Consider the following 26,549-nt stretch of genomic DNA (forward strand, 5'->3'; position numbering starts at 1 on the left):
TCCACAATCAGGTGTTTGATTTGTATGAACGCAGTCCAATCAAGCGGTTTGTGAACTGACACGCTGTCCTTTGAATTCACTTGAAGATCCACATATTGTATCTTCACAAAGATGATCAAGGCAGCAACGAAGGAATTGAAAAACAGTACAGTAACTAAGAAGTGTCCTGTTGTGAGCTCATATGCATGTACGAGTCAGTGAGATGTTGTGAGAAGTGTGTGTGTGTGTGTGTGTGTGGTCAGGCAGCTTTGTGATGGATTGATTGGATAGCTTCTGAAGAGTCGAGGCTCACTGAGGTCTATGGTCCTTGAAAAACACTTTATCAAGCCATTGTGGACGCAAAGGTCAGGTGTCGTCATCTGTGTCCTCTATCAGGACTTTGGTGTCTCGGACTTTCGACCTGAGAAAAAAAAAAAAAAGAGAGATCCTTGAGTTAATCAAACTTTCATCATGAGAGCATCTGTATGATGGTGCTCAGAAGCTTACAAGGCAATTTTATTCACCAAATAGGATCCCTGATGTCCCGTTACTTTTTATTAAAGGCATTTTTTTTTTTTATATGTTCTTTAGAGAGAGTTTAAATTTGGAAACTGCTAAATGAACAACAAATCAAGTCATTTTCTCAATTCAATCGCGTTTTCAAAGATTTGACAATCTTTTTGTTTTAAGAAAAACATAAATTTTTCTGTTACAGGAAACATGCATTCATCAATAACTACAAGCCCAAACTTAGAAATATCTTATTTTATGCTAAAACTACAACAGTTACTCATTTAATTCATATCATAAACAACATATTCTGAAGGTTAAACTGATCTGAAACCAAAAAACACGTTTTTTTTTTTTCAAGCCCTATTTTGCACCCTCTCCATGGAAAGTGCCACAAAGTGTTGAAGTCCATGTAAAAACTGGGATTTATCTAGTGTTTTAAGGATGAAGTTGCAATGCTAATAAAAGGACAAGCTTTTTGATTTTGGTATCTTGAATCTCAGACAATGCTATAGCATCTAAACCAGTTGTTCCCAACCAGGGGGCCTCTGCAAACTTTCAAAGGGGACTCAAGATGACTAAAAATGAAGAGAAAAAGCATTACGACAAGCTAAAAATAAATAAAAATAAAGGTATTTCTTATTTTGTTTCACTTCAATAAGTGAAAACCCAGGTTTTAGAAAAAAAAAGTATATATGAGGCAGCTTCATTTAAAAGTGATTTCTAGAGAAGTCAGGTCAATTAATAAAATCTTCAAACTCTGTAGGCAGTTTAAAATGAATATACACAAGTAATGCAAAGATCTAACATATTTTATAAGATAGAAATTAGAAAAAAAATCCTTAACATTAATAATTATCCAAGAAAATTAAAACAACTGGAAAAGTCAAATTCATTGATTTAAAATTCAAAAGTTTGGAATCCCTTAAGAGCGTTCATTTCTTAATACTTCTGGACTCTTGAAATGTAAAATAATAATTTGATCCCCTGCTAATTTTGTAAGTTCGCCCACTTACAAAGAAATCAAGGGTCTATAATTTTTATGGTAGGTTTATGTTAACGAATAGAGACAGAATATCAACCCAAAAATTCAGAAAAACACATTATATAAAGATTGTAAATTGATTAGCATTTGATCGAGTGAAATAAGTATTTGATCCCCAAGCAACCAGGAAGAATTCTGCCTCCCACAGATTGGTTATGTGCCCGTGTTAAACACAGATTAGTCCTGTCACTTTAAGAAAGTACTCCTAATGTCAGTGGAAACCTATCCACAGAATCTGTATCTTCCATTCCAACCTCTCCACCATCATGAGCAAGACCAAAGAGCTGTCAAACGTCAGGGACCAGATTGTAGACCTGCACAAAGCTGGAATGGGCAACAAGATCATCAGCAAGAAGCTTGGAGAGAAGGAGACAACTGTTGGTGTGATTAATCGGAAATGGAAGAAATACTAAAGGAAAAATCAATCGGCCTCGGTCTGGAGCTCCATGCGAGATCTGGCCTCATGAGGTAATGATGATCATGAGAAAGGCGAGGGATCAGCCCAGAACTACACGGAGGAGCTTGTTAATGATATCAAGGCAGTTGGGACCACAGTCACCAAGCAAACCATTGGTAACACTACGCCCCAATGGACTGAAATCCTGCAGCGCCCACAAGGTCCCCCTGCTCAAGAAGGCACATGTTCAAGCCCGTCTGAAGTTTACCAATGAACATCTAATGATTCAGAGAAGGCTTGGAAGAAAGTGCTGTGGTCAGATGAGACCAAAATTGACATCAACTCAACTCACTGTGTTTGGAGGGAGAGAAATGTTGACTCTGACCCCAAGAACACCATCCCTACAGTCAAGCACGGGGGTGGAAACATCATGCTTTTGGGCTGTTTCTCTGCTAAGGGTACAGGACGACTTCACTGTATTGAGGGGCTGATGGACGGGGCCATGTACCGTCAAATCTTCCACGAGAACCTCCTTCCTTCAGCCAGAACATTGAAGATGGGTCTTCCAGCATGACAATGTCCCAAAACATACCGCCAAGGGAACAAAGGAGTGGCTCAAGAAGAAGCACATTGAGGTCTTGGAGTGGCCTAGCGAGTCTCCAGACCTTAATCCTATAGAAAACCTGTGAAGGGATCTGAAACTTCGAGTTGCAAAGCGACAGCCAAGAAACCTTAAGGATTTTGAGAGTATCTGTAAAGAGGAATGGATCAAAATCCCTCCTGAGATGTGTGAAAACCTGGTGACCAACTACAAGAAACGTCTTGCTAACAAAGGCTTCTCGACAAAGTACAAAGGAATGTTTTTGCTTGGGGATCAAATACTTATTTCACTCACTTTAATGCAAATCAATTTATAACCTTTATATAATGTTTTTTTCTGGATTTTTGGGTTGATATTCGGTCTCTATCCGTTAAAATAAACCTACCATGAAAATTATAGACCCTTCATTTCTTTGTAAGTGGGCAAACTTGCTAAATTATTTTCCACACTAATTTACAGAAACTATGAATGTCAGGCAAATTAATATTGTTGTGGTCAAAAAGGATGAGAACCACAGATTTAAACCAATCTGACAAAATCTTTTCATGTTTAAAATTAAATTCAGTTTATGTAGATTCCTCTGACGTTTCTTTATGTTGCATCTATTGCCAGCTGCTTTTGCTGTTCAAAGCTTGTTTTAATGGATTCCATGTCTGGATTTATGTCTGTGTGGTTGCACGTCCTATGTTGCACATACTGGGAGGAGAGGCGTGGTCTTCTCAAGGACATGCTGTAGCTTCTCTTCCAGTTCTTCTTTCCTTTTCTGTTCCTCACACCATCCTCCTGGTCCATCATTTGCTCCAGCAGCGTCAGGTCATCTGCATTCAGAGGCGCTACTGAGATGTCCCGCACTGCTCTGAACTCACCACAGTTATTCAGGTGTTCGTTCTCCAGACGGAAGAAGTTCCAAACAAAGCGCCTGAAACAGATGACAGATTATGAGGGTAAGTTACTTAACTATTTCAAGCTGAAAAATAATATGCCATTAATTTAAGGAGACATTAATGAGGATGGGGGCTTGATGAATAAAAACAGATGAAATGGCTTCTTGATTGTCATGTCTTCAGATTGGCCAATATAGCGTTCCAATAATGCTAAAATACACAATAGCTATGTCATGAAAAACATGTTCATCAAAGAGGTCAACTATTAACCACAGGTTGTGGGTAGGAATAGGTTAATGAGTCACAAAACCAGGCATGTGGATATATGCAGGTATGCTCACCTGAAGACCTCCAGAGGTGCGAGGATAGTGGCCAAAATATCAGAAATGTTAGGGTATGCAGTCATAATCCCAAGGGAAAGCGGAATGGTCCATGCAAAGCGCAAGATTACATCTTCTATTATGGCACAGTAATAGTAAGCCTGTTCAAAGAGAGCACACAAATTAACAACAACGAATCTGTCCACAGTGTAAATGCTGAGGAGGGGTCTGTTCGCTACAAAAATATTTAAATAAGACAACTTAAGTGTGTGTGTATTATTCTTACTTTCTGTGGATACACTATCTCCTCTCTGAGAAGGGTGTTCTCCCCTGCGTTTTTGTCAAACAGACCCCAGTCCATCTTCAGGTCCCAGATTAAGGTGTAGCAGGAATTAATGATCTTGCAGGCAATCATAATATACAAGAAGACCTGACCTTCCTGAAAACCTAATGATAACAGACAGGTAGTGACATGAGAGAACATCACAGACATAAGAGAACACAGGACTGCACGTTTAGCCACATGACGTTCCTCAAGCTTCGGTGTGTGGTCCGCTTTTAATCTCTAAAAAAAATATCATACACCATATTTTACCTGAGTGCCTTTCACACTTGTTTTGAGTGGAAACAAAAAATGTCATGTTGGGTAAACAAAGAATTGCAGGTAAAGAATGTAACAGCTCAGGTGCTTACTTTCATGAGTCTTATAGAGCGCAGAAAAGATGACCACGAAGAAAGTAGTGGAGTATTTGCCAGCATTGGCCAGGTGAGGGAAGGCACGCTTTGTGTCCCGGTAACGCCTCAGGCACTGCACAAACCGGAACCAGGCAGGCAAACACTGGATTACAGCTCGTACTCCATATGAATATGAGTGACAAATCGCTCCATCTGGTTTGAAAACAAAAACACATTAATATGTCATCATTAACTGCCCAATAAAAGCATGATTAAATTAAAATGCAAGGACATTGATGTGCATCTGGATACCTTTACTCAATAGCTTCCCCTCAGAATTGGTCCAGGTCAGCTCTATACTGTAGAAGCAGATCATGTACTCCAGATCCATCAGAAGCACTACTAGAGAGTTCAGTTGATCAGCCAGCCAGAAATCTGCAAACCCAACTCTGTGAAATGGAGCTGTGACCACTCGAAACTATGAACAGAAAAGGGAGGAAAATAAAGGAGGAGGATTTGACTGGAATTTGAAATGGAATAATGTCTCATAAAAGTGTGACTTTGAAAACCACAACGAATGCTGTTGTGTGATATGTATTTGGATTCTCCTGGCCCTTACCAGTAATTTGAGCAGCCAGAAGCGAGATTTGTAGTAGCATGTTTTGAAAGGGTTGATAAGGAAGAAGAAAAAGAACCCATAGAGAGCTAGAGGGTTCACTTGTATAGGGATCTTTGTGTCCTCAGCGAAGAGGCAGGACAGAATACTGACGCACCAAAGAACTCCAAGGAAACCAGCAATCTGCACAAAAACAGAGTGAAAAATGTATGCATATTTAAATATATAGGTTGTCGTCATGTTATGGCTCACCACGCCAATGAATAAAAAAATAATAATAATAGTACTTAAAAACCTTCCATATTTATACCTCATAAAACATATATTTAAACCCATATATGTCAAAAATGGATTCCACCTTCTGTGAAATCTGACATCTTCACTAAGAGAAGCACAGTTTAAGTAATCTAAAGATACATGTTCAAGTACATCCCTGTGCCAAAGTGTTATTGAAGGTTTTTTTTCCGATAGCCAATTCAAAAGAATACATTTTCTTGCACAAAATGATAGAAACGTATAAAGCATCTTTTTATGTTTCTGTAGTAATGTCACCATGTATTAAAAGCAGCATATACATTGGGTCACAGCCCGTGTTAATAGACAAGATAGCAAGTCCAACCGCAACCCAAAATCTGAATCTCCCTACAAACAATGAATAAGAAAACAATCCCTATCGAAAACAATGAATAAGATCTCTCTCCTCTGTTTCACATTTCGGGCACATTGAGGAGCCTGTGCCCCAGAAAGGGGGAGATGAGAGCTCCGTGTAAGATTTTAAGTTCTGTTGCTTTTACTTAGTTACATATACTCAGGGTCTCTGTATTATTCCAGGCTTCCTCCCATTGATTGACTGTGATTTGTACATTAAGTATTCTTTACCATGTCTCTTTTAGAAATTACACATCTGAAGGAACATTTATATTGTCCAGGTGTAGGAAAAGCTGCCTCTCCTCAGCCAATATAGTCTATTAATTGTAAATAGCAGAAAAAATCCTGCCGTGGGATGTTGTATTTGTCGACTAGTTGGTCAAATGACATCAAAATGTGTCCATCAAATAATCCCTGCCATGAGGTGAGGCCCTGAATCTGAAGCCCGAGTCTACAGTCCCCAGCAGGAAGTCAGTTACCACAAATAGGAGTAAACGCTGAGGTGAGCTGAGGTCTATCCTCCAAGCGTCTTATAGACTGCCATACATTGATAGTACAAATTGTGATAACAGGGTTACTGCAAGCGAATTTCAAGGATTTAAATCTATTGAGAAAAAGTAGTTTTATTAAAGGAAATTTGCTTGATGAACTTTTTTTAATCAAACCACACGGATCTGACCATATAAATGAACTAATCCAACCATTCAATTTCCTGATGGTTTTATGTGTGAAGTTTATCTGAATCATTTGAATGGGGGGTAATCTCGGAAGAATATTCATCTTCAGAAGAGAGATCTGACCTAGCAAAGAAATAGCAAGAATATTCCACCTTTCTATATCCACTTGAATGCACTCAAAATGCGGGAGAAAGTTTGACTTTTACATCTGTTCGAAGGAAGGGGTAACATTTATGTCTAGTTATATCAAGCCCTCAGGAAACCATCTGAAAGGAAAAAAGGGTAGTGTTTGGGCTATTTGTTTTAATCCACCAAAGGATTGTCCATGATTTATTGAAATTAATTAATATATCCTGAAAAAATGCCAAATCTGTTAATCGTGTCTATAAGAGCTGGGGTCGATGTTTCAGGATTCACCATTAAAATCAGAATATCGTCTGCGTACGGGTTAATCTTGTGTTGGCCTTTTGCTACCGTTAACCCACAAATGTTAGTATTTATTCTTATAGCTTCTGCTCTAAGACGTTTGATCGCTGAAGCAAATAAAAGAGGCGAAAGGGGGCAAACTTGTCTAGTGCCTCTCCTAACTCTCGCACAGCAGAAAGAGGCTTGTGATACAATAACTTGACCCATTTGATAAAATGCTCACCAAGAACATATTTATGTAACATATGAAATAAATATGGCCATTTGATGCGGTCAAATACCTTTTCCGCATCTAACGAAATCACAAGAACATCTATTGATTTCTGCTTAGAAAACCGTATCAAGTTCAGTAACCAATGCAAATTATTGACTGAGTTGCATCCGTATTTTTATTTTATATTATTTTTAGCAAGGCAGAAAATATGACAGAAGCTCTGCACTGCAAAATCTATAAAAGCATAAAGTAGCTGTCAAAATACTTTTTTAATGTGCGCAATCTGATTATTTTAAATGCACTTACACCCCTCCCACCCCCACACTAACTAAATAAGTGACCCGAAAATGTACAATTTCAAACTGTAATTTTAAAATGTTATATTATCACAAGTCTCCACTTGTCTTTATTTCACAGAACATAAAAAATAGCATTCACTGTACTGCTCAGAACTTCAATGACAGATTTACAAGTTACCTCAAAGAGATGTTGGTGGGACAGGTTGTTGCGGGGGTTGAGCTCGAATATTAAGACGTGGTTCACGCCAGCCTGTCTCCAGCCATATGTGTTGATGCCCAACAAGAAAAGGAATTCGATGAGCAGGAAACCACCCCGATAAATTCTTACCAGGGGCCACACATTCTCCCCCTCTCCACCAAGCAGTTTTCCCACAACTACAGATGTGCAAAACATGAAATTGTTAAAATAGCAAAAGTACTGAATCCTTGAGAAAGATTCAGAGCTCAGGGTTATATTTCTGTTGTTATTCATCTTTGATGTGGTAAAGAAAAGAAGAAGCCTTGTGAAATTTGACTTGATAAAGGAACTAAAGGCAAACTATCATTAGAGGTCATATACCTGTGATGATGACTGTGACTGTTAAAGCGACGAAGATGCCACAGTAGAGTCCCACTCTAAAAGTGGTCCATGCTGGTGCAGGCTAAGATAAAGAGCACAGGATGGTGAGAGGTTTATGTCCTTTTAACAGTACTAATGAAAAGGTGTTCTAGTGAAGGTCACAGTGTTCTTACCTGCGCTGCTCCCAGTGGGGGCACTCGGAGCCTCTTCATAGCTTTCTGTCGGTCTCCTCCTTCCAGCTCTGCGGTAACAAGAGCCTGGGGATTTGAGAACATGCTGTTAGAATAACTAACCACTGTGCTAGTTTGATCAGGCCGTCAAATTCAATTCCTCTTTAAAGCAGAAAGGAGATGAAGTATTTTATGTTTTAAATGCTTTATGTTTAAGTGGAATGAGTCATTTCACTGTAACGTGTACGGTACCTCGGTTTCAGAAATGAGCTGAGTGATCTTCTTACAGGTGTAAAAAGGAGCCACTTCAACATGAAGCTCACGCCAATCAGCACCTCGCATCGTCTCAAAGATCTTGTCATGCTTCTTTAAAATCTTCCGAAAACCTGTGAAGTTTAGATTCTGAAAGGGAGAAACCATTACAACTTTAAATGAGACTGATTTATAAGTCAAAGAACAGCTAAAAATGTATAAAAATCAGAGAATAAAAAAAGAATATGACGCAAACTGGATATTAAATAATACGGGAATTACAAAAAAAAAAAACACAACTGAGTGATTAAAGTTATCATGTGTGTAAATGAGCAGAAGGTTCCGTCTAGTCCTTTATATCTAAATTCATTACTTGAATACATTTTCCAAACATCAATTGTGGTGTGCTTTCAGACCTGGTAGTTCTGCAGCAGGATAAGGCTGAGGTAGAACTCGCTGAAGGCCAGCTGCAGGTCTTTGATATTGCGATGTTTGCAGCGCTCCTGCTGCGACAGGTGGAAGACAGCGCGGCGACGGCGCAGGCCCGTGGCTCGACGGCTCTCCCGCTGCGCGTCCAGAGACGACTGCAGCTCATTCTGTAGCGTCGCGAAACGCCGCTGTGCTTCGGCAAGCTTCTCTGTGTCATAAAAGGGAAACATCATGTATGTAATGAAGCTGGATGGATGGAACTATGATCAGCAAGAGAAATATTAGTCAACACAAAATTGCAAATGAACAGTAACCAATCTACTTTCCTGGCCTACACAATTTATTTTAGGTTGATGTCAGCAATTCCTTCTACCACCTCATTCTGAGAAGTGAATCCCACTTTTCAAGATCAGATCAGTTTCCCAAAGAATAAAATCAAATAACTATCCACTAGGGCTGGGCTGATAAACGATATCGAATTGAATTAAATTAATGTTGTGAACTATGATAAGCTCTGGACATTTTTACTCGATATGGATTAATCTAACAGCTTATCACACACCAGAAATAAACACGTCAACATCCAGTCAGTGCATGTTGCTAATAAGTTATTTCTGAGTGTCTCTTTGTGAATGAACAGCGTGGTTTTGTCTGATACACAAACTCACACACGTGAGGCTCACGGTGTTTTCAGCGTTCAAATAACAGGCTAGATAAGTGAAATTATATTTATATCGTCTTGCTGTATAAATGTGTCATTTTCTGTAATTTTTTTGTCTAAAAGTGACCCAAACAAAAAGCCATTTTAAAAAAGTTCCTTGGGAGGGGATCCGACCGCTAACATTTAGTGTGCCTCTATTTTAAAACCCACCAGCAGCCACAATATATTCCTATGGCAGTGAGCGTTCTGCGCGCTGTTTATGCGCCTGCTGCGCCTCGCGTTTTTGAAGTTGAAAAAAAAGCAACTCCGAGCGGGAAAAGAGCTCGACGTCATTGCGTTTTTTTCCACTGTCCAATCGAGTGAATGGAGAGGTGGGCCTTCCGTTTTAGTGATGAAAGCTACAGTTGCTTGAACGCCCGGAGAGTGTGATGATGGAGGATAAACTTGTGGTGCTCTCGCGGGTTAACAGGAGCTTAACGACTTCATGAACCGTAACTACCACAACGTTAACAGAAAGTAAATAAAGTTAATAAAAGGCTGATTTGACGTTTACTTGACTGACAGGACAGCTGCTTCAGTGGTTGCCTAGCAACATAAAAAACGCAGCGCACTGCTCGTTCTGTGCGATGGTAAGTGCTGTGCACCTCGCGTTTTCGAACCTGAAAAACGCGTTAGGTGTGATCGGAGCCTAACAGTTTCTTTTAAGGTGACGTAGTGACACGTACTCCATGTACTTACTATAATAATAAAAGTAAATTATACAAGCTAACCCAAACCCTATCATAAGTACGTGGTTAATCAATATTACTCAGTGCTTATTTGTGTAATTACACTGTAACAAGAACAACTTCACCTTAAAACAAAGTGTAACCCAATATACAACTGGACAAGGACATAAATGAGAGTAAGAGAACCATGTGAGTGAGAGAAAGAGAAAGCAGGTGGTTATTTAATGGGATATGATAAAATAACATGGTTTAATAACCTGGTTTAATGGCAGTCCTGGCTTTGAATCAGGAGCTTTACTGTCTGTTTTCAAAAAGTTAAATCTCTGTGTGATGGGTAATCTGTCACTGTAAATACTAATGACAAAAAATGGAAACAACAGGGAGCAGACACAAACAGTGAGCTTTACCTCAAACAAGTCTAGTGTTTACACATGGTTACCTGAATAGAAAGTGTTGATTTTGGCCAGCTCCTTCTCACATGTTTGGAAGAACTTCTCCTCAAACTTGGCATAGTATCTCTTGACAGTGTCTTCATCTGTGACTAAAAGCAAGAAGATAATGTGAAAATGCAATTCAGGAAAAACAAAGAAAAAGATAGGAGAGCGATAGCAAGAAATATACTGAACATAGGGAAAGAAGAAACCTGTGGAAAACATTGTTCTGTCTCACAGCTCAAAGGCCTGAGGTTGTGCGTATATTTGAGGGAAGGAGAAAACAAGCAGAGCTCTTTTTACAGAGCAGTACCTCAGGTTCTCATGTTGGGCCTTGTCAATATGTTCTCTGGATCTGAAACATCACTTGCTAAAACGTAGCAATTTTTGCACACTGCCCACAGAATATACTATTCTTGTCCAGATCACAATTTCTTTGCAAGAGATCTCAAGGACATGAGTTTGGCTCAAGCATTTAGAGAAGATTTGAATTAACTTTTTTGCGAGTTAAACCTGATTAAAATAAGGGACAAAAACAGCATGAATCAAATAACGTCATAAGCCAGGTTGCGAACATTGGATTACACCCTTTTGAGGCTGTAAGCTATTGGGGATACTCTTTCACACCAACAATAATCAATTCATCTTGTGGTAATCTTGTTGAATTACCAGGACACAAGTTAATATTTGTGTGTAAACCATGATATATCATTTTCTAGGATTCTTTGATGAATAGAAAGTTCAAAAGAACAGCATTTGTGTGTCCATTTTTTTGTAACACTGTATTTAGTGTCACTGTTGATCAATTTAACAAGTTAAATTTGCTAAATAAAAGTATTACATTTTCTCAAACTTTTGAACATCGTTTGTGTTCTGCAGAAGAAAGAAGTCTGTCCAGGTTTGGAACGATATGAGGGCGAGTAAAACGACTGAATGTTCATTTTTGGGTAAACTAACACTTCATGGAATCCCTGTATAATTATTCTGCGTCATGTCTTTCCAAAATCCTTAGTCTGAGAACCAAGAGTCAAGGCTAATTAAGTCAATTTGGTCTTAAATCACAATAATCATAACAGTTCATGGGTCATGGCTTCAAACATTTACAGTTAGAGGGCATGTGAAGTTTCTGTTGACTGTAAATACTTTTGACACCATAGAGACGTAACTGCATGATATTCCTCTCCGAGGGACAAAACACAGAGCGCAATGACAGTAAGTCTGGCTGATACTGTCCAGACGGACAGACAATGAATCACTATCTCAGGACTCTCAGACTTGGAAAAATGACTCATGGCTTGAAATACCTAAACTGGGAGCATTGCCTCCTAAATTGTGAGTTTCACACTAGCCAAGTTTCCATCCAGTTTTTGCGCTGTTTCATCATTGACAAAGTGAATATGCGCTAAAAAAAAAAAAAAAAAAGGTTTACCAAATTTACTGTCTCCAGCCGGTTTTCATCCAATTGGCCTTTTACCGATAAAATGGAGTGAGCAATGACGTCATCCTTTGTCGCATAGAACCGTTTTCAGAAATGAAACTTAGCAATTTCACACGGTTCCGGTATTAAAAAAAAAAAAAAAAAAAAACACTACCAGTTCTGTCTAAGAACCAATTCTCGGTTCCAAACCCTGTATATGTGTATGTCTGATGCGCCTGTGCGCACGCTTCGGATCTGTCAGTCAGCACGAGCAAGATCGTTTTGTTTACATCAGCATGAGTTTGAAAATCACATTTCATTGGATCAGACTAATGCCACTGAGAATTCGCCATGAATATTCACAAAGCTGGAATGCTGCGCTTTAAAACGATGCCACACTTGTGCTGAGAGGAAGCGCCAGTCGCCGAGAAGCGAGCAGAGAAAAACGACAATTTTCATGGACAAAGGAAAAGTACTCCTCTCAGAAAACACAAATAAAGAAACTTTTAGACGTTTAATCGCTATTTGGAGCATTGGGATCGCTAGACGAGGGCTTACTGAACTCATTTTTGTCAAAACTTCAAATTCGACCAAAATTGACATTTTTGACTTGTTTTGCCTGTAGCCCGAAATTAGCCTGTGCGCATTCTGACTCATTTTGCCAGCACGGGTCACATACAGTCGTAATCAAAATTACTCAACCACACTGCATTATTCATTCATTCACGGCATTTGAAGTATCGACATAGAATTTAAACGGGAAAAGATTGTATCGACAAATTGCAAAATTTTATCAATAATTAGCATTTCCATCAGCTACATCGGTAAACAAAAAAAAACTTTGGATGGAAACCTGGCTACTGGCGTACAGATACATTTTAAGTGTAACTCTTAAAACAAGGAGGCAAACGGCGAGAAAACCGTTACATGAGTGGGCTCACAATGTGTGTAGAATCCACAATGCGAGGTGAGGAGGGAGAGGGAGGTTTACTTTACACACAATATTGCTCATGTTTCATCTGTCAGAGCTCAAGTACTGTGGCAGGTGTGTTTGAAGAACACCATCATCTGACAAAACTAAAACAATGTGACTCCCAGCTGTGATTCTTGAAACACTACACTCACAAAACAGCCCATAATCCTACACTTCCAAAACAAACAGTGTTTGACCGACAGCGGTTTATTAGGCTTTGTTCATAAATTAGCTACAATGTTTTTCAAATGATTCATTGATGTGCAAGTTCTATTAGGTAGATAAGATTTATAAGGAACTGCTTCCCTGATCAAAGTACTAAACCATGGCAGTCACAAGTGTTTAAAAAATTATCTGAGCATGCAGTTTTCTTATCACATGACACTTATCAGTTACTATAAAACCCTCAAGTAAACATGTAAGAATTCTTTTGGGTTATGATGGCCATATGAGGTTTAGCGAGTTCAACACTTTGAAGTGAAAGGGTTAAGAAGATTCTGGGTTATTCTCACAACAAACTGTTTGATCTGATCTGATCTGATCCTGTGTTAATACTGGATTACTCCAGCTCTACAGCAGGGAGTCCCTCTCTGTATTGGTTTAGGTAACCCTCCCCAGTGAGACCTTCAGCAGGGTCATTGTGTCTGGCCTGCTATGCAAACACACGGCTCAGTTTCATATCAGCTCGGCAGGGATTAACATACACAGCTCTCCCTTCTAGCTGGAGCTCCTGAGAGAGAAAATAAACTACAGTGTCTCTGTACTTGAGAACTTTTGAGCTGAAATCTTCCAGGGAATGCATGACCTTGGAGAAGGACCCTCTGTGATTATTTAGACCAATAGCACACAACAGTTATGGACTTTTGACTAGTGATAGATCGATATATCTGCCAAATGGCCATTTTTACATTACTGGCCGATAACAACATCAGCAAAAAGTCACTGAAAAACCCTGATTCTTTCGTCATTCCAGGTCTGTGATTAAACTCAGCTAAAACTAGGGCTGCCACACCTAATCAATAAAAATGACAATACAAATCATTGACAACTAATGCCACTATTGATTAGTTGGGTGTATGAGCTGTGCATGCAGAACCTTCTTCAATTGCATAACTTTACAGTAATGAAAAATTATTTCAACAAACAAACAAAGAAAAACACAGATGGAGAGCAACATTGACAGGGTTGACAAATTTGACAATAATATTTTGTTAAAATGTTACATTTACAACATTCTGCCTTAAATTAGCATATTTATTTGAAATTCTACTTGTAATGCAAGTACTGATATATTTTTATGAGAACAGTAACTACTAATGGGATTTTGCAATGTACTTGTGTACTAGGATGAAATCTCCATTAAGAAATCTAGAGACCATGATCTCACTCTGAACACTGAAGTACTGACAAATAAAGATGGGCATAATCGCTCACGCAACTGTACGCAAAACACTTAAAATTAGAGGTTTATGACTTCAAACACCTGCACTATCAGCCCTTTCTCATATCCGTCATCAAAAAAAATCAGCATCTTATTAACGAAAAACCCTGGTCATGCAATTTCCCCTCCAAAATCATAGCTTTACTTAAACAATCCCATTAACTACACTTATCACCACCCAGAAAAACCACAAACTTTGACAGAAGATTATAGTTATTTCTAGATAATCACAACTACCATCATCCCACAGCTTAGAAAAACACTCAGTATGCAGGTTTATGGCTCTCTGGGAGCTTTAGCACTGTTGTAGGAAAAATGAGCATCTGGACGTGCGTGTTTTTGTGTGTGTGCGTGTGTTGTAACCTTTGGATGTAAATCACTGCTTATCTGAGCGCTCGAACAGTCCTCTATAAGTTTTCCATAAGCTGTGGGCCTTGCGCTGAGCCCGGGGAACTAATAGACAAAGTTTTTCTCTATCACCCCAGTTTAGACATTATATTCTGACAAAGCAATTAAATTACACACTGTGCCAAGAACAACTAGGCCTATGCTTCACATGTTCACTGTAGTGAGGCATCTTTACACTGACTTCAGGTCAGGATTTGTCATTTCCAGTTATTGGTATTAAGACAGGTTGGAACAAACCAAAAAGACACTGAGGCATAACTATTTAGCTGTTTGAGAAATACTGTGGACTTTGATTGTGAAAACGGTCTGATGATAGTCAAATATAATGGTTCTATAACATGGTGTGATGCCACTGGGAGTTTTGCTGATTTTTGTTGAATATCTGATACTTAAAGTCCCTGTAAAGGCAATTCTAAAAAAAAATTCTAAACACATTATAAATGTTAGAAATGTATTGCTAAAACATATTACAAAGACTGTGAACTGTGAAGTACTGAATTGTGGAGTTAGACGTTAAACAGTTTTTCGCCGTTGCTGTGTTCCGGATTTTTTGGGCGGGGCTAAAACGGGGGCTCGATGATGCACTGGAGCCCCTGAGCTCCTGGACACGCCCCTACTTGATGACGCACTGGAGCCCCTGAGGCTGGCCCCTCCCCGATCAGTTTGCCGCTCAATCGCGAGTTACTGTCAGTATTAGTTACTACAGCCTACAGTTTGCTAGCTAGCTATGCCTTCGTCACGGAAATGCGTATTACCTGGATGCGATCACTTACAAAACAGATCGGTGTCCTTATTTAAATTTACAAACAACGATCATATCAACAAGAGGTGGATTAATTTTGTGAAGAGCCACCTTGATGGAGAGGAGAGCTGAGGATCACCGCCAACACCTGCCTCTGTAGTGATCATTTTACACAGGATAGTTTTATAAACTTTCGTCGGAGACAACTGGAATTCACTGATAATCCGCTGTTACTGGTGAATGGGGCCGAGCCGACTATCTCCCGCCTCGGCGTTCATCCTCCCGTCGCGCCGATAACTGGTGCCACCATCTGCAGGGCGTGTCCGCTGCCCGCGAGTCAACTTTCCCGCGAGTGGGCGTGGTTTCAGCGCAGCCAGCGGACACGCCCCCAGCGTTTCAGAGCAGAGATGACTGCTAATTTTTTCAAGATTTTGATCGCTTATTTTATTTACGTGGCTGCTTTTTTTATCATTCAAATTTGGCTGGGTGGCTAATAACACATTATTCTGTGGTGTGACAAACTCAGAACACATACTTAATTTCGACTTTACAGGGACTTTAAAGTAAAGTTAAATCCGCCACCAACAAAGAACAACAGGCACTAGTAAGAATCTGTGGCTAGCTTGATCTTGGGAACCTTAAGAGGGAATAGCAATCACTAGATGGAGGCTATTAATGATTATGCACCAGAAGCCATTTACAACAAATAAACAATTAATAGAAGTTGGGCAAAGGTTTGATGTCCTTAGTTCCATAAATGACCCAAAGTAAATGTAATGTAATGTAAAGGCACTGAACATAATCTTCTTAGTATCACAATGCATTCATACTTAAAAAAAGTATAGTTATCGGTGGCGCATATGCATTCCTGAGATGAGACTTGCTCAGGCCTTGCATTTCTGACATGCAAGCAAAAGACATAAAAGAACATGCTGTACCTGCTGAAACTGCACAAACTGAACCAAAAACAAAGCTTTTTTGTGTGAAAACATATGGGTGAAGTCAAACACAGAAGCTCGGAGCAGCAGAGACACTAACAGGTGCTTGTTTTTGTACAAACACAAGTGAACTGCAAGCAAAGCAACTTCAGATTGTGCGGGTTGTAAATTTCATACACACATATTGTTTGCTTAGGTCTATTCTTATTACCACACAATAAATTATCTGATTAACTGATTAATCGTCAAAATAATCGACCGCTTACTCGATTACCAACATAATCGTTAGTGACAGCCCTAATATTTGACCATTTTTAACAACTATTAGGCTATATCATTTATTAATCCAGCTTAACGTTTATTTTTAAATCTAATTACTGTTAATATAATACTACAAACTGAAATGTATAAATATTACATGGTTAATTCACATTGGTTCATAATGCATTAACAACTTATACAACTTGAAAGTTAAAAAAAAAAAATGAAAAAATTAATCTAGATTACATAATACTTTTAAAAGTATTTTTCATTGTAGTTCATGGCACCTAATGTATTTACCAATCTTAATATGAAACCTGATAGTCTTATATGTAAAGTATCAAACCTATAAAGAGTTCTCCTTTATAACCGTGTGCTAATCTGAGATAGTGACGCAATGATGCAAACTCAGCCCTGTGCTCTGCTGTTATCTGATAGAACCATGACATCTTAAATTTGCTAACCTGAGGTGAAACTTTGCCCTTCCTCTTTTAAAAAACCACCATTGATTTTTACTGATTACTGATTTAGATCTCATTTAAATGAGCGTTTGGTAAAACCAACTCAGGACAACATTGATAGATAGAGAACCACTGTCTAATATGATCAAACTAAGGGGTTTAACTAACCTGACAGAAAACCCTAACTTTTCCACCATAAACTACTTGATTCATTTAAAAAGAGATTGTAAACCAACAGATGCTGGTGTTTACATTGTACTCTGACAATGATATGGAAGAGGAAGATGGGATTGCACTAGTAAGTCACATAAGTTATTGTGTATATGCTCTGGATATATTTGTTAAGGTTTATGAACTAGATATAGCTCTAAACAAAGTCTAAGCACAGCCCTTAAAGGTGATTTGGGTAATTCTGTTAAAATAGTTGATCCTATACAAGCTAGATTCTAACCAATCAATATTACACTTCATGTACACTTACATTCTTGAATCCAGATGAAGTCTAAAAGCCCGTAGAGTCTACCATGTGTCATTTTAGGTTTCATAAGTGCGCTCACGAGCTCCTCCATTGTGGCCACCATGCAACCTTGATATGAACTTCTGCCAAGCTCACAACGAGGCAACAAATGTCTACCAGACAGTCAAAGCACCAGTAGGTCACAAAATTGCTAAGGGGGCTTAGGGTGCCATTTGGGACAGGGCCTATCTGTATTTGTTTGACTGACCAAAGTGACATGGGAAGCCTGGAGACCTGATTGAAAGCTTTATTTTTGTGATTCCATTTAGTGGTCCCAGAAATTAGACTTTATTGTTCATTTTATGAGCTGATTTCTAAGTTGCGTTTTTGCATGCAAACAGACATACATAGGTCACATATGCATTTACCTTCCATTGATGGGGCTTGATCCTGGGCGGAGTACAACATTTCTTTAAAAGCCTGTGGAGAAGAGAAGAATATGAAACACCATTTCCAGAGGTCAGACAATTGGCTTTCATATTACACAGCAGCATGTGACTGGCACTGTGCCCGTGCTGACTGACGAGGGAACCTCTGCCAGGATACAGACGGAGTGAGAAGAAAGACATGAGTTCTTGAGTACAGAAGAGGAAGCACTAAAACTACAAGAATAATAGAGGAAATGGGTGTTTTTAACTTTGTCCGAAACTAGAATCAGATATCCCCTAAGAAACACATCATGTCCTTTAAAAAGAAAAAAAGAAGGACAAAGCAATGGCTTCGCCGCAATTCTGCAGGGATGAACTATTTGATTGGCCAATACTAGTTTTAAATCTGAGATCAATTTTTTTTATATTAAAACACACACAATTTCACATCACTTCAAATTTTAATGTGTATGAATTATAATATGCCCATTTTTGGGAGTAATCGCTGTATAGTTTAAGACAGAAAAATTAAACTGCAAATTAGGGCTGCACAATCATGACAAAACCAAAAGTGTTGATTATTTCCCTTTATGTTTTAACCTCTCCTATTAACCCTCTGGGGTCGGCAAACGCACCCGCGCATTTTGCTGGATTTTCTTCACATTGTAGCACAATAAACTTAAATTACTCCGTCATTTATGGTCATACAGAAAAAAGAAATATAAAAAAAGAATCTGTGATATTTCTACTTTTGTATGTGTCCACTTACAATCAAATCAAAACATTGTGCTTTTGTAAAATAAAGAAATTAAACAGGGTGTGCTTTCTGCCTCCCCGTCGCGGTGAACTTTTTTTTCTTGAGCACGTCTATAAACAAACAAAACTCAGCGAACACTTGTCACACATTTATGAGCCATATACCTTTATAAACATTTAAGTGTGTACTTTTAAATGATCGGATTCAAACTGAAAACAAATATTCTCTGTTTAAGTAATTTGTATAAAACCAACAAGATGTGCAGTATCTCAAACGCTTGCTCATTTTTAATTTGACCACGTGCGCAAAAGAGATTCACATGCAAATCTCCACATGGAACGCGAACGTGCTCGTTACCTCAAAAACAAAGCACGAAAAAACTTCACAAGTCTCTGCTTTTCGTCGAGCTTGAAAGACGCGCCGTGAGCTTACATTGGATTTACCTAAGAAGAACGCGATTTGAAGACAAGAAATATGTAAGGTAAGAAATTCTTACATATTAGTTTGTTATTGTTGCATAAACTTCACATTGCAGTTGAACTGTTGCTAGATATATGGTGAATATTATAATATTTAGACCCGTGTTTACTGTTACTGTGTTTGTGGATATCTGCTCAAACGTAACCATAATGTTTCATATTTTGGTGCGTGATCGCGTTTGAAAAGCAAAACGCACCAAACGGCTTCATGTTTTTACTATTATCTCATTTCATATCATCATAACGAATGGAAACATTTGAAGTAACATATGATAATCAATATATTTTTCTCTAGCGTAGTTACTGAAATCTTTTGGAAGATTTATAGGCTGCTATAGGTTATTGTTATTATTATTTTATGCAGCACTGCGCATAGCCTATGCCTACAAGGCACAACAAACCTGGTGTTCATTATATTATATATTGTTGGAAACATTGTGTGTGTGTGTGTGTGTGTGTGTGTGTGTGTGTGTGTGTGTGTGTGTGTGTGTGTGTGTGTGTGTGTGTGTGTGTGTGTGTGTATTCTGTGAATTTTAAAAAGCAATTTTAACCAGAAAAATCTAAAATTTATTCCCAAAATCGTGCAGGCCTTTCTCTTGATATCAGTATTCACTTTTTTTTTTTCTTTCAGGGACCAGATGCCACTGAGTCCTGCTGACTTCAACATTCGCATGAGTCTCTGTACATGAACATGGTAAAGTGAAAATCAAACACCTTGGAAATGAAAGGTATGTACAATGTTTTTAGGAATGGCACAAAGGTCTCTGCCTTTGGATCATTGTTTTCAATAAGTGCTTTTTTGTCATTTGTTTTGTATCTTTGGATTATGTTGTGTTGTAAATAAATCCAAACAATCAAAAAGCCATTATTTTTTAAATCTCCTCATTCTTTGTGCAAGGTTGATCAGAATGATAGGGCCTGATAGCTCCTAATAGGGCCGTTAGGGGAGGGTCTTTGTCTTTCTCAGGTGTGAAAAGCTTACATATTAATGATGTGATCACACCTCCCGCATAAAGCTTTCTCACACAAAACACGTCTTACAATTTTTAAATCAATATATTGTCTTATCTGAATGAGCAGTCAGGATGATTTTCACATAGTTTTGGAGCAAATATTCTAGGCTACGTGATACAATTTTCAAAAGTCAAGTCAAGTCAAGTCAAGTTTATTTATATAGCGCTTTTCACAACATAGGTTGTATCAAAGCAGCTTCACAGTAATAAATAAAAACAATACATCAATGTTTGTTTATAGTGGAACGTCCACGTTTGGTAATGCTGATCAATGGTATCGTTGATTGATTAATTCAATTAAATATCCCCAAATATCCCCAACAAACTTCACAAAAGTCTTGTGAAGAAATAATCAGTATGGGTTTCATGGCCTTATTTCAGTGATTTTTTTTTATTTTTGTATTTTCACAAACCACGCATAAATGCCATTATCTCAAAACTACAAACTTTTACATACATGCTGCTGATATATTATTGTAGCAGAGTTTGTGCTGAATACAGTGTAATCAGACTTTAGCCATGAAAATGTCACAAGTAACAGAAATAAGCACAAATGTCAGAGCACCTCCAGGGCCAGAAAACACCTCAGACCCCAGAGGGTTAATGTTGATTAACAGAACTAGAATTCATCAACAGAAATTAGAAATCATAACAAATTAGAAACATAATTTAGGCCTACATTATAAATTATTTTTGTGTGGGGAAACATTAGGCCAAATTATTCTTTATAAGTACTTTAGCTAGACATCCAATACAAACTGATAACCATTTCTGAATTAGGCTAGTTTATTGCTGTTTTATGCATCAGTAAATCAAGACAGTGACATTGCTATTGTTATTGTTAATCATCGCAATTTCAGGAGGGATTGACAGTGTTAAGCAGAGCTATAATTTAGGCCATTGACTAAGGGTGTTCCGATTGATCGGGCTACAATAGTTATTGGCCGATGATAGCTTTAAAAAGTTTGATCTGAAGTTTGTCTCTATAAAGGCCAATCAGAAGAGCCGATCAGATAACACAAAACTCGCGGGACAATTTGTTATGTGCGGCTTAAATTGCTTCACTACATTAACTGTTCTACCAGGTGTCTGAAAAGGTGTCAAATACACACAGAAATATGCCAAAATGCTTGGTGAGCATTTGCGTAAACACAGTCGGTTGTGTCTTAAAGGGTTAATTCACGTTGAAATATTTTACCATTAGTTAAACTTAAGAGCAGTAATAGTAAAAAACGTGCTAAAAGTTTTCGAGAGAGTTCCACATCTAATAATTAGCTATTTCATATGCAAAGATGTCAGCCAATCACAGCAGTGGGCGTTTACACTGAAGTCTCTCACAGACATGCCCCTTCAAACAGAGAGTTCAAATCAGAAGCTAAAATCAGTGTAGGAAAAATGCCTTTTATTATTAATTCATAATGCCGGCTTAAACATGGATGTCCTAGGCTATAACGATTTGTTTTATTCAACAGCATGCTTTTCAATTACTATTAAGATTTTACTTAATATGGAAAACTACAATGATATTGTGGAAGGAGGGTATTTTACTCGCCTTTATACGACGCACTAGGTGAAAGGTCATACAACAGTGGAGAAACAGTGAGAAGTGAGAGAGGCAGTAACTTTGCCAGTGGAACTCAAATCAATAACAACATATCAATATTTGGCTTGCTCTATATTAGTTGTTATGCCTCATCGTTACATCACGAGATATTGACAAGGAAACAATTGCTGCCCATCAAGCTCCTCTAACTCATCACATGATATTGTGTCTAGGTGTTCATGATATCCCAAAAAAAATAATTCCTTCTTGGAATTTTCAGTGGGAACACGCTCACTATTTAGGGCTGCTCCATCCAAAGAGTTTCCTACTCAACTGGTAGAAGTCTATTTAAGCCATCAATGGACTATTCGCATGTTTATGATATTAATTCAATTACTTAAATATATCCTGGGTGGGGGGGGGGGGGATTATTTAGCTTCCACACTCCGCACGAACAACATTTGGATATGCAATAATAGCGCACATGTATCTGGATTAACGTTATAGCAAGCTGCCATGTAAGTTTGAGGTTGATGAATGATAGGTGAACGTTTGTTTGCCTGCAGAGTTTGCAGATCACTTTTTTTGGGTTATTCTTAACCCTCTCAAAATTATCCACAGTTTGGATCTTCTGTCTGACATAATTATCACATGGACTGTGCTAACTATCTGTTCGTCATGGACTGCATGACTTCACCATTTCCTGTGGAGGTTTTTTTTTTCTGCGACCAATTAAAATTTGGTTGACCACACCTCTTCTCATCAACTAACGTCTGGTCGACTATTTGGGGGCAGCACTACTATTCATACAAATAAATGGCATAGAACAGTGCATAGCCACACAAATTGAGATGCACCTTATCTTTCACAACTGAATGGAGAATGCAAACAAAACAGAAAAACAGAGGCGCTGGAGCAGAGAACGATCTGACTGGTCAAATATTGCAAAAAAAAAATAAAATAAAAAAAACTAATGTTGTTCAAAAAGTGATGTCCAAATTGCATGCAGTTCTGCAGTGTATAGTACAGTCAAGTCTGCTGCAAAAACAAAATCCTGTAAGAAAACATGAGCTCAGAGGGATCGTGGCCTTGACGGCAGCATCAGGGATGTTTACTTGTTCTACCAGCAGGCCAGCATTCACAACATTACCATGACTGAGAAAAGGTCCTTGCCTCTAGTTTTGACTTCAGCAGGCTTTTTGAAAGAGCAATTTGCGTGCTTGTGCACTATTCTATGTCGTATTGTAGTATAGTGCGAGTAGTGTTTTCACACTGAAAATTCAAAAAAGTGCACTTTAGATACTTGCATGACGCACTTCTTTAACCGGAAAAAGTATAGAATGTTCAGGGCTCCAGACTTATAACATTTTTCCTGCCGGTGCGACCAAATTTTGATATGGGTCGCGCTGGCACGACCACAACGTTGCCCAGCATCAAATGGCAAACGAAATGAAAGCGGAATGAAACCACGCTACTCATTTGTGCTTCACGGACCGTTTATTTCTTCGGATCAATAGACAGTGCAGCGGCGTGAGCTACTCGCCAGTCGAGGGCCGATCTCAATCACGCGTCACCATTACTACAGCGCTGGGAGATCCAGTGAAGAAATACATTGAATTCGCCACAGAATTAATAAAATTTCTGCGAGATCCAATGAGAAACATTCAGATTCGGTACGGAGTTTTCGGTTTTAAACCACTGATATCAGATCAAACAGTGCTGACGTGGAAACCAGGAGAAACACTTATAGAAGGCTTTCAGTCCACAAATTAGCAACATTCACCATGGATTTAATGTAGTAACACTAACATTAACTATGGTATTATGACGTAAATAGTCAAACGCTTACGACTACGTGTAGGCCTATCTTTTTCCAGCATTTCAAAACTATATCATCAAATTTAAATGTTATTTTTGTTGTGATGACTAAACATTTTTTGTTCATCCTTCAAAGAGTGTCCCCATTTATAACTAAAAGTTTCAAGATGTAGGAAAACTCGCACTTATTTAAAAATAAAATAAAATAAGGATTAGGCTAAATTACCATTGTAACCATTAGGTGGCTGCGCACACAATTTTCACTCCCTAATACCTATTTTTTCACTCGTTTTGCTTTTGAATTAATATTAAGACATTATGAATGCTAATAAAGTTAATGTTATCTACACCTCAAATTAAGCTCAGTGCTTTATTGCCAGCCTCTCAGTGCTACCAAATACTTTCTGTAGAACTCCGTGGCTCCGATGCCGCTGCCCTCAAATGTTAGTCTGGACTGGAGCCCTGTGAACTTAAAATAACCCTGCACACAGTAATTTATGTACGTTCATGTCTATTTGTCACCAAGGCATTTGTCAGTAATACAGTCCAAATGGGGGGGCTGTGAATAACTGGGTTGCAGGTTGATTTAAGGTGTGCCCCTACATTTACTGCCTGTGCTCCTAAAAAAAAAATCAGTTAGGGGCTACAGCACTCCTAGTGAAAACAGTTAGTCTGAAACCTTGTAATGTGTCATTAGGGTCACAGCTTTCCTCTCACTTCTCTTTCCGAGCGTCAGGAATCATGTGATAGCCCACACAAAACACGAAAATCAGCATAAAACGCTCATATCTCTAAATAAGCTGACATCAGCTTTGTTAAGACTGTGAGACACAAAAAAGGGTCACAGAACATAACAGACCAACACATTCACGTCCAGCCACAGTGGGCAAAACAAGAGAGGAGAAAAACAAATTGTCCTCAAGATCAAAACGAAGGCAGGTGAGATAGCATTATAAAGTCTAAGTGTGGCGTAGAAAACAAATCCTTCACCAGTTGATTTTCCACCATTATTTATATTTGATTCAAGATCGTACAATCCGCCGTGTACCACTCTCAAAAAGGGATGATGTCTAATTAATTAGCGAATGTCCAAGAGGAAGGCAATAATCTCATTATGTGTAGGCCATTAAACCCTGAAGGAGCTGCAGTACACTAAAGCCCTGTCAACTCTAACCCAGTCCACTGTCGGAGACAAAGAAAACTGCCTCGTATGCTCTCATGTGAAATAATGAAATTATGTAGTCTGCTAAGCATTGCTCTTTGAAGCTCTGTATCACCATCATATATGTTTGTTTTGAGAGAATGTCTCCTGTAGAAAATACAGACCTGAAAATCAAGATGGATAAAAACTGCAAGGCAATGTCGAAAAAATGAAAATTAACACATATGCACACAGCCATTCCTAAATGTTTTATGCATGAAGTAGAGATTAAAAATGTAGATTTTCAGTACTATTCATCTAACACAATGCTAGATTTTGGTCATTGGTATGAGCTTGATTTAGTTGTTCACTCTGTTCATTCTCAAATATTAAGTTTAGGTTACCCAATAATCTTAATATAATATAATATAAATCATAGTATTAAGGATGCATCCGTTATATTTCCAGATCTGAAGCAAAAACATAATTTAATGTCCAAGATTTAGAGATTTTTGTGAAACAACAATAACATCAGTAGATCGTGGAATTGAGTGGATTTAATAGCGGGGTATTCGTTTGATGAACTTGAAACTATCGTTTAGTCCTTCTGTTGGTTCAGGATTTTTCTATTATAACTATATTAATAAAGCTGAACACGATAAGTGCGAAACATCTCTGGACTCATTCACCTGCATCTCTGCTGCTCATACAGACTCGCATTAGCTTTAAAGGCTATCAGCTGTTAGCTTTCGGTTACAGACTAACCCTGAACAGATATTGCAGTTATTATTAATCACACAAATCTTTCGTTTTTCGTTTGAATATTACATTATAATGACAGGTGACTTGTTTTCGACAGGTTCAATGAGCTGAAGGGAAACTGTCTGATGTAAAATAGCTCAACGTTGCTTTAATTCATCTCTTACCTCATATTGAATGTATTGTTTCCTCCACTCCGGGGTGATGTGGGCAGATAGATGCTCGGTAAATTTCATTTTTATGAATTTTCTTGGTGTTTTTTGTCTGAGGAGAGTCTCGCGCTGCTGGAAAATTACCAGTGAATCATCGCGAGCAGAAAATCACCCTCAGATTAACGGCTGGTTTTCGCTGCTCCGCGAGACACATATTCAGGGGAAATATTGCGATATTTTCAAACAGCCGACCCCAGTGTTCCTCATTAGCCCCTCAGGTGATTTTTCAAGTACTGCGGGACGCTGGTAGCAGTGGTTTATTGGGCTGCAGGAGCTCCAGACAGAGGTCTTTTCTGCCTGATATCTGAGGCTGAAGCTCCAGCGGCAGCCATCACTGTCGGAGAATGACGTCACGGCACGTCACCGCAGAGAGGATGTTTTCCAGTTCGCGGTATGAACACTCATGCCTCTTAAAATAATTACTGTGAATTATAGAAGTGCGAAATCAAGGGCAGGTTAAGCTTAACAAAAGGCCGATAGGTAAAACGTTTCTCATCGGATGAAAGTGCATCTGAATGCGCGTCACGTAAACCAGCTTGTTTATCATTGATAGTTCGTTACAGCGTAAGTTATCTAGGCTGAGTGAGTGACATGTTGCTCAACCGAGTCCAAGGCTCAATCTACAAAGCAGCACTGCCTTGTTATATTGCTGTGCTGTCCACTCACCTATTACTCTACAAGATCACTTTTGTCCGTTAAATTGTTTTTTTTTTTAATGTACGTATCATGTATTAAATCGTTAATTCATTCATTTTAGGTTGCTAAAATCTGATAAACAAT

General features: G+C 38.5%; 1 protein-coding gene across 1 annotated transcript; it reads right to left on the bottom strand.

Moving 5' to 3' along the window:
* Nucleotides 1-238: 238 nt before the first annotated feature.
* On the bottom strand, nt 239-26,314 carry xpr1b (xenotropic and polytropic retrovirus receptor 1b). The gene is made up of 15 exons (XM_079877177.1): nt 25,725-26,314; nt 18,048-18,099; nt 10,530-10,631; nt 8,689-8,909; nt 8,273-8,422; nt 8,024-8,107; nt 7,851-7,932; nt 7,470-7,666; nt 5,031-5,210; nt 4,724-4,889; nt 4,430-4,624; nt 4,023-4,183; nt 3,758-3,897; nt 3,230-3,451; nt 239-400 (listed from the first exon to the last, which is right to left on the bottom strand). The coding sequence occupies exons 1-15, from the start codon at nt 25,791-25,793 to the stop codon at nt 346-348; spliced, it is 2,076 nt and encodes a 691-aa protein (XP_079733303.1). The 5' UTR covers nt 25,794-26,314; the 3' UTR covers nt 239-345.
* Nucleotides 26,315-26,549: the final 235 nt, after the last annotated feature.

The sequence above is a fragment of the Squalius cephalus genome (genome assembly GCF_949319135.1).
Source record: "Squalius cephalus genome assembly, chromosome: 7".
Taxonomy (NCBI): Eukaryota; Metazoa; Chordata; class Actinopteri; order Cypriniformes; family Leuciscidae; genus Squalius; species Squalius cephalus.